Genomic DNA, 9,237 nt, shown 5'->3' with positions numbered 1-9,237 from the left:
ATTTTTTTAAAATAAATAATTATGAGAAGTGCCCTTTTTTTCACTTGAGCCCCTGCCCCCCACAATGTCTGTGCAAGTCCCTGATGAGGAGGGCGTAGTTTCGCTCTCGCTCAGAGTAGGCGAGAGCGAAGCGTTGAGGCCACAGTGACACCTTGTGGTTTGGCCGAAATACAAGAAGTGTAGCCTACTGAAGAGCCTGCGATACTGGAATGAATGTCTTGGATGGGCAATATGGCCAAAATCTTATATCACGGGTTAAGTCGTACAATATCACCCTAACTGTACTGTGTGACATGGATAGGCTACTCTTTATTCCGACATGGCCATAGAACATTGTCTGATCTGGATTTGTAAAATTTCCTGGGGCTGGCAAACATGAACAGCAACATCTTCTGACTTGTGACTGTCCACACGGGAAGTGAAACGACGTGACAAAATTTTCTACTGTAACCGACGCCTCATTCTATTTTGGATCTTTCAAATATGTGTGGTATTTTAAGCGTCTATCACATGTGGTGCATGTAAAAGTAGGAAATATGAATGTGAAGTGAATTTGTGGTCTTGTTTCAAATGCATTGATCAATATGCTTGCATCGACTTCACTGTAGCTTATATGTGCGCTGGTTCCTTTTCATGTTCTGACCGGTGTTTGAATCACAATCAAATTCATTCAAATTATTGTTAATGGAAAATAACAAGCGCTTCCACTTCAGAGTCCCTGTTTTCAGATCTGTTGAAGATGTTGCTGTTCATGTATCGCAGGCTCTTCAGTAGGCTACACTTCTTGTATTTCGGCCACACCACAAGGTGTCACTGTGGCCTCAACGCTTCGCTCTCACCCTACTCTGAGCTCGATTGCTATGTCTGAGGTAAACCACACCCTCCTCATTACCCTATGGACAAAGAAATGTAGAAATACATAAATGTAAAAATAAAGAAATGTAGAAATAAAGAAATGTAGAAATAAACAAATGTGGAAATGAACAAATATGGAAAAAATAAATAAATAATGTGGAAATAAATAAAAATCGAAATGAATAAATGTATAAATAAATAAAAAAAATAAATATGGAAAAAAATAAATATATACATACATAAGGAAATTGTCATGATCACCGTCAGTTCCTGTCAGTTTCTGGACTACACTTCCCATAATCCTCCCTGTCAATCACCTGCACTATAAAAGACTCACACACACCACCTCATTGTGAAGTCTTGATTCACCCTGTGTTCAATTCTGAGCGGTTTCCTGTGTTTATTTGTCTTCCTGTCATCGATCCTGTCTGGTTACCTGTTTATGATTCCCTGCTGCCTGCCTTTGGACTGTTTATTGTTATCTGGACTGTGAACGTTTTCTGCCTGCCCTGATCTACTGCCTGTATCCTGACCACGATTCTGCCTGTCCCTTGCTGTTCCTGTTTGCTCCTGTCTGACCCTGCCTGTACGACCACGCTCTTATTTAATAAAGCTTGCAAATGGATCTCAGCCTGAGTCTCGCTTCGTTACAGAAATAAATGTATAAATAATTATTTATTTATTTATTTATTTATTTGATTTTCTGTGTATATTTATTTATTTATTTATTTATTTTTGCTGTTTTAGATTTCTTTGTATATTTATTTATGTATTTATTTATTTTTAATTTTGGCAGGCTTGGGATTCCATACCTAGGGTTAGAGCAAATCAGGTAAAGTGGTTGAAAAACGCCCACAGGTGTTCTACAGAGATACAGGGGCTGCATCTGAAATCATATACTTCCCTACTATGGTGAAAAAGAGTATGTGACAAAGGGCAAATTCCAAATGGCATTTTTGCACCCTTGAAGGGCACTTCGAGAAGGGGACGCCATTTGTAGGGCTGTTCCAAATGAAAGTGAACAACTGAATCCCTTCACGAATGCCCTTCCACAAGGCCTTTAACGAAGGGTACATGTGATGGTCACTTCTAGGAAGTAATTTTATTATTTATATTCATGTTACCCAGCTAATACTCGTGATTTATTCATTTTAAAGCTAGATGGCGGGAGAGTTTGAGTTAACTAACATAGCAATTCAAGCTAAATATCAATTTTGTTTTTTTCGTGATATATTTCACACATTTTTGTCATGTGTGGTAGATTTTCCCCTACGCACCTGACTTAAGTTTACCTGGGTCATCTCCTAGTTGATGCCCCTAAACGTCTCCTAATCAACGCTTAAATAATTTATACTCTAGCGCGTCTCCTAATCGACATCAGCTGAGTCGGTCAACGTCTTGACCCTTTTGAACACTATCACTTGGGAATAAGGTCTCTAGTGTTCCCTAACTTGCTGCGCAGCAATAACCAGAAAGACTCCAGACTATGTCTTAGAATATGCTTTTATCACTGCCAGAGGACCTCGTATCAATCTCAGAGAATCCCCCCAGCAAAAAGAATACAACAGTTTATATAGGATAGGAGCATGGCAAAGCATTCTACAATATGATTGGTTCTTCATATATCAAACCCTTCTGTTACTAGGCAAAGCAAAATCTGCCCAAATCATGTTTATTAGTTTGTTTGTTACTCAATATCATGGGGCTATTATATTTCGATAGTTGCCTAGCTGTCCGTAAGATTCATTTCTCCTTTTCTTATATTTGGACATGATTCAGACACACACTGACTTAGGCCCAAAGTTTGAGACTTTTAGATTTCAAAAGCATATAAATGTTATTCCTGCAAGGAAAAAGAAATATTAGTTATGATTAATTAAACAATTCCATCACACATGTTATGTTTAAATAAGTTTCATAGTTTGAAATGTGTTGAGTAATGCATTGTCCAAAGATGAGACGGCAAGTTGAGAACAGAGAAATACACTCACACACACATATAACATATTTTAAAATATATATAAATGTATCTTTATTTGCGACAGCTATGTTAATAGCAATAATAAGAAATTTCTGTCGTAAGAACAGCTAATCAGCTGATGGACACCAAGCTGCGTTGTCATGTGAACATCCCAGGCGAAGATAATGAAGAAATTACGTTGCTTCCTTCACCAAGTGCATTCAAAACGGCTACATAATGGCACGCAAGTGCACTGCTCCCTCTAAAGTCCCCACTTCAAGGGCTCTGCCCTTCGAAGGCGGTAGGGCATAGGGATGCTCCCTTCCGTTTGGAATTTGCCCAAAAGAAGTATGTCTGAATTCACTCATAAATGAGTAGGCAAAAAGTACCCGGATGACCTACTACTTCTGGCGAGATTCTGAAGCGTGCACATGGTAGACACTTTACTATCTCATGAGGCCTCAGGAGAGGATTTGTGAATGGCAGTGAAGCGATGCAATTGACGCAGGTTGGTCACATGATAATGACAACATGGCGAATATAGTACGTCCGGATTACATTCATACTACACATATTCATACTGTAGTATAGATCATACTTTTTTAGCATGTGTGAAGTAATTACTTATTTAAAATAAGTACTTTGAGAGTGTACGATTTCAGACGCAGCCAGGGCCTGCCCCACAGTCTTTGCACTTGACTACTTGTAGATTGACATGACGTAGTTCCTGCATTTGGCCCAAGTGTTCAAGTGGGCCTTGTAGACAGCAAGAGTGTGTAGAACTTTTGATTTTCCAGATGGGACATACTTACTGTAAAAGGTTTTTACACATTTTGAATGTCAGTACTTTACACTTTAAAATACATTAGTAAATGTCTGTTCAGTAGTCCTTATGTAACAGATAACAAAATTTGCTTCTAATTAAGTGATAAAAAGCAGTCGCAAACGTTTTGCAAAATACACTATAAGCCCTCATCTCTGCACCATTTCAGTATGCAACTCTTTTTGTTTTACTACCAAATTATATGTAATATCTAATTAATTTAACTTGCACTGCAAAGTTTCCTTGACATCTCATTATTTCTAGGCACATGAGCTCCTGAACACAATGAATGATGGGATATGCTTAACCTGAAATACCACTCCGAAGTGGTATTAGAGATAGTGTTGATTTAGTGTGCATTATCCATTCTTTAGCAAACAGAAACATCAGCATCCCTCATGACTGCATTTTGCTGAATTTTGATGTACCTTTTGTCTCAGCTAGCAAATTTGAAGAAAAAATATTGATAGTCTTAAAAGCGTTATCAAAAACATACTGCATTGTGTGCCATAATTTTCCATAAAAACAGTGTTTATTTTTTAAATGTGTGTATTTTAAGTAAATCCATCATTTTAGTAAAGACATTATCTTTGTGTTGTGGTGTTTCCCCTTACAAACAGAAAACACAAAATGTCAATTATTTAATAATGGTATTTATTGTTTATATTTTGGTGTTAGATAGACAAACATCACAAATTTAAGATGGGCCTCTGAATCTGCCAAAGAAGAGGATGCTGTTGGTGGGGTTGTGCCTGATGTAGAATAAGAAGGGGTGATCTGCCATGAAGTGCTCTTCTCGTAACATACAGAAGGCCACAATCACCGCTGTAGCTGCTGCCGCCTCTGTGCCTTCTTCATTTACATCAACAAACGCCTTGTGGGCCACCGCTGAAATGAAGAGGCCACCCTGACTGCTCATGCCTGTTAGATCAGCCTTTCCCTCCTGGAACACAGAGGTCATCCCCATTCCCATCAATGTTTCTGCTAAGGAGCTCTCAAACTCTAGTTTGAACTTTGGAAAATGGACTATGATCTCTGTCTGGGTGTCCATATTGTTTCTGTTGGTCCATTCATGAAGCTTGTCAAGGGTCAACTCACTCTCCAGCTGTCAAACACACATATACAAATAATGTGAGTCTCTAAACATACAAGATACCAAATATAATCAAGAAGATCAGTACAAAAGTTTTTGCCCACCTTCAGAAGAGGGTCAGAGCCATCCTGAGTTTCCTCAGGAAGAAGGATCAACATGCTGAGCTCCTCCTTTACGTATGGCAACTCCAGCACTTGCAAGCGGTGCTCATAGACATAGTTGAAGGGGAACTTTTTCTTCTGGTACATCATTTGCACTGGTCGGCTCTCATTCTGATGGAAGACAGATACAGGTACAAATGAGAGAGTGAACAGGAATAATATGACTCTCTGTCAAGTAGGTATGATGTAGTACATAAAGCGTAAGGACGTACAGATTTTGATTTTGATTCAGCACAGAAATGTTTCTGGGTGAAATAAGAATAGCACCTGGTTTATTTTAAATGGCATTTCTTTAGTGTCTTGAGCATTAAATCTCTGCAGCCAGTTCCCTTTAAATAGATGGCATTAACCAGAGCTAGTCGGGTCATTCCAGTCACCATTCCTGGCTTGAGAAGATCTTTGATTTTATCTGAAAAACACAAGTTTGTGTTTCTGACTTCACATCTGTGGCTTTTAAAAAAGGTTCTTTTGCAACAGGTCCAAACTGATTCTTTTATCCGAAATAGAATTGTATATGGAACTGATTTTCTCACTCTCAGTCTGCTCTTCCACCCATTTGTTAATGAGCTGTCTTGACTTATCAGATGCTCCAATGAAGTCCACAGCCTGGAGGTCGGCGTGGTACAGCTTCAGGGTGGAGTCCAAATACTCCTGCAGGACACATGACAACACATTCAGCAAAAAAGAGGAAAAAAAGAAAGACCTCAAGATTAGAAAGTTAAACAATGGAGAGAATATATTTGAATATATCTCTTGGATTTAGCCTCAATGTCTCATTATTAAAGACAGAATGGACTCACGGGTAAGAAGCTGAAGGTTTTCTCTCCGTAGAGGCGGTTGGCCAGTCTGAGGATGTAGGAGGCTGATGGACTGTTGATTGATGAGGTGAGGCTCTCAAAATGAGAGTGAACATCAGAGACAGAACTGAAGGACAAAACCTGCACAGAGCAACAGAAGTTCTCCTATTTCAGCATATTAACACAGGAGAGGCTTTGGAAATATTTTACAATACTGGCATATTATCATAGATTTCTCTTTTATTCAAAAGAAAAAAAATCAAAAACATGCCTGCGGGAAGACTAAGCTAGTGTGCACTGAAGAGACTGTTCTGAGTACATGTATTGCAAGGAGTAAACTAAATCAAGGATTTTATCTAATTGTCATTGGAGTCTGAAGTTCGTTGTCAAGCCAAGCATTATCTAAATGAGTCTGTAATTAAAACAAATAGATGCAACATGCTCAGGGTAGGCACAAGTTGGCTTTTGTGGCTACAATCTGGAATATTTTCTTCTAGGTCCATTTTAGTTTTTTTCTTTTGGATTTTGAGGTATTTTCTTGAATTTTAAGCTGCTTCTAAAAGAGCCACTGGCGGAGAGTGAGAGAACAGCTGTGATAATTTGTTTACATACTTCACCTCTCCCTTCCTCTCTCTGTTGAGTCAGTCTCGCTTGCTGCTTGTATCACAGTCTGCATGCACTCTTTGGCTAATGAAATATTTTGCTGTGTCTAGTTAATCAATAAAAGTTAATGCTTGGCATTCAGTATTAAACTGAATTGCAGTCTAAACGTATTTAACGACTTTCTAAAAGACAAAAAACAACTTATTGACGATGTTATTCAGTCAGCATATAGACACTGCTGTGTTCATGCAAAGAACATTGTCATTTCTATATGCAGTTAATATGTAACTGCAGTGGCTAGTATCTACCAAATACCGCTACCATGAAGTTAGTAGAGCCAGTAGCTACTAACTGAACTCATTTAAATTGAATGACAATAGGTTATTCTGAAAGAGAGCACTCTTTGCTTTGGAAATAGTATTGAAATGGCCACATACAAATGAATAATGAAGTGCGGTGACAGGAAGAATAATGATAAATCAAAGAAACTCAACACAAAAGGAAAAATGTCAAACTGCCATGTTTTCTCAAACCTAAAATGAAAACTAATTTATTAATGAAAGCATTCTCAATTCATTAAAAAAAATTAAAGAATTTTCAGCGCATCCCCCCACACCCCAACAAAATCTAGCTTAAAGGAACACTCCACTTTTTTTGAAAATAGGCTCATTTTCCAACTCCCCTAGAGTTAAACAGTTGAGTTTTACCGTTTTCGAATCCATTCAGCCGATCTCCAGGGTCTGGAGTCTACCACTTTTAGCATAGCTTAGCATAGTTCATTGAATCTGATCAGACCGTTAGCATCTCGCTCAAAAATGACCAAAGAGTTTCGATATTTTTCCTATTTAAAACTTGACTCTTCTGTAGTTACATCGTGTACTAAGACCGACGAAAAATGAAAAGTTGAGATTTTCTAGGCCGATATGGCTACTCTCATTCCGGCGTAATAATCAAGAAACTTTGCTGCCGTACCATGGGTGCAGCAGGCACAATCATATTACGCAACGCCTCTCACAAATGTCTCCATGGTTGCAAGGCACGCTCCCTGTGCAAGCAGGGGGTCACAGGCGCTGCGTAATATCATTGCACGCCTGCTGCACCCATGGTACGGCAGCAAAGTTCCTTGATTATTACGCCGGAATGAGAGTATAGTTCCTAGTCATATCGGCCTAGAAAATCGCAACTTTTCATTTTCCGTCGGTCTTAGTACACGATGTAACTACAGAAGAGTCAAGTTTTAAATAGGAAAAATATCGAAACTCTTTGGTCATTTTTGAGTGAAATGCTAACGGTCTAATCAGATTCAATGAACTATGCTAAGCTATGCTAAAAGTGGTACCGCCAGACCCGGAGATCGACTGAATGGATTCGAAAACGGTAAAACAACTGTTTAACTCTAGGGGAGTTGGAAAATGAGCCTATTTTCAAAAAAAGTGGAGTGTTCCTTTAAATAAACTCATTGGGTAACCATTGCATAACTGTGTGCCATTCTTTGAATATGATCAATGCATCTCTGTAAGCTCAAACTATGCGCAAGTGTTTACTCTTTTGACATCTGGGCCTCGCCCATTACCCATCATATAGGGTTCTTTTCTCTTCCTTCTTTTGGGTTGGTTTTAGTTTTCATGCTTGTAGATTCACAATTACAAAAAATCATTATAAACCCTCACAGCCCTTGCTTGTTCTCCTGACGCCCATGCATCACACCTTTGCCATTTCTTCAGATGTGTCTCCTCGGGCTCCCAAGTAGACCATACTGAGCGCTGCGCTGATGCTCAGCGGGGAAAAGAACATGTTTCCCTCAGAGTTGCTCGCGCTCAGAGCCCGATAGAGATCCAGAGCGAAGAGACTGTTAGCACGAGCGAGACCCTCCATGACTGATGACACTGCAAAAAGAGTCCAAACATTATGATAGCGCCAATTTATGCAACCATCGTTACATACTATATAGCGCTTCTGACAAAACTAAGCGTGATACTGAGCAGATCTTTAGAGATTTTAAGTCATTATGATTTATGAATGCCCCGCATAGCTAAATAAGCAAAAATAACTTTAGACTGTTGTCCGTTTTAATAATCGAATTTCCCTTTTGTTTTATTAGTTGTAATAGTAGGTGTCTATTGTATATATTTTATTCACGCGCAGAGCTTTCATTAGCTTACATGACAGAAAATGAGAAACGCGGAAGTCGCAAAGACGTAGCCTACATTATCGTTTATTTCTATGGGGAACAAAACGTTAAGTTTCGTAGACATACATGTGTATAGATTAAGTAGCCTATTACTTACATTTTATGAAAGATGCTTGTCCCAAACGTACGTCTGTGCGAGAGCGAAACCTGCCCCAGAGTCATGCAATATAAATGACTAGCAAACGCCCATAATAAACAGAACAAGCTAGGCAAGTAAACTGCAGAAGTTACACATGTAGGCTAACAGGTGAGTCAGTCTCACAATCCCCCCGCCCTTTTATTACCTTTTCATATGCTTCCCATATTTTACTGCATAATGTCCAGCCAAGTTCAAAAGTGAGTAAAACAGTTGTTGGAATGTTTGAATGTGCTTTCTTTGGAGAGAGAGGGAAAGCGAGCGAGAGAGAGAGAGAGAGAGAGTGGACAATAGGAAATAGACTTTATGTTTTGTCAGCAACACAACACAGATGCATTCAATGAATGTGACAGCTCTGGACTAATCAGTTGGACTTTGTGCATAAAGGGTGAGTCACACTGTTGGATCAGAGGTTCTGCGCAATAAAACCGTCAAAGGCCTTTCACAATAGGGCTGTGTTCATCAGAAATGCTTCTTCAGTCGTGTTTTTCTGTAAAAGTATCAAAATGCTTCTTTGTTTTTTATTGATCTATTGAGCATAGACTACTGATTTATTCAGAATACCCGAGATAACACCTATCATTTGGCATAACATAAGGAATTGTGAATGAAAGTTGG

At 38.9% G+C, this 9,237-nt stretch overlaps 1 protein-coding gene across 1 annotated transcript; it reads right to left on the bottom strand.

Moving 5' to 3' along the window:
• Positions 1–4,271: 4,271 nt before the first annotated feature.
• On the bottom strand, positions 4,272–8,945 carry LOC127502604 (leukocyte elastase inhibitor). Its single transcript, XM_051875628.1, is given in 9 exon segments — positions 4,272–4,743; positions 4,836–5,003; positions 5,160–5,227; positions 5,230–5,301; positions 5,426–5,543; positions 5,693–5,830; positions 8,000–8,178; positions 8,581–8,630; positions 8,768–8,945. Coding segments are annotated over 9 exon segments (1,209 nt in total). The 5' UTR covers positions 8,776–8,945; the 3' UTR covers positions 4,272–4,335.
• Positions 8,946–9,237: the final 292 nt, after the last annotated feature.

This window comes from Ctenopharyngodon idella, chromosome 20, assembly GCF_019924925.1.
Source record: "Ctenopharyngodon idella isolate HZGC_01 chromosome 20, HZGC01, whole genome shotgun sequence".
In the NCBI taxonomy this organism is placed as follows: domain Eukaryota; kingdom Metazoa; phylum Chordata; class Actinopteri; order Cypriniformes; family Xenocyprididae; genus Ctenopharyngodon; species Ctenopharyngodon idella.
Note: the sequence above shows the minus strand (reverse complement) of the source record. Positions and strands in the feature narration are given on the sequence as shown.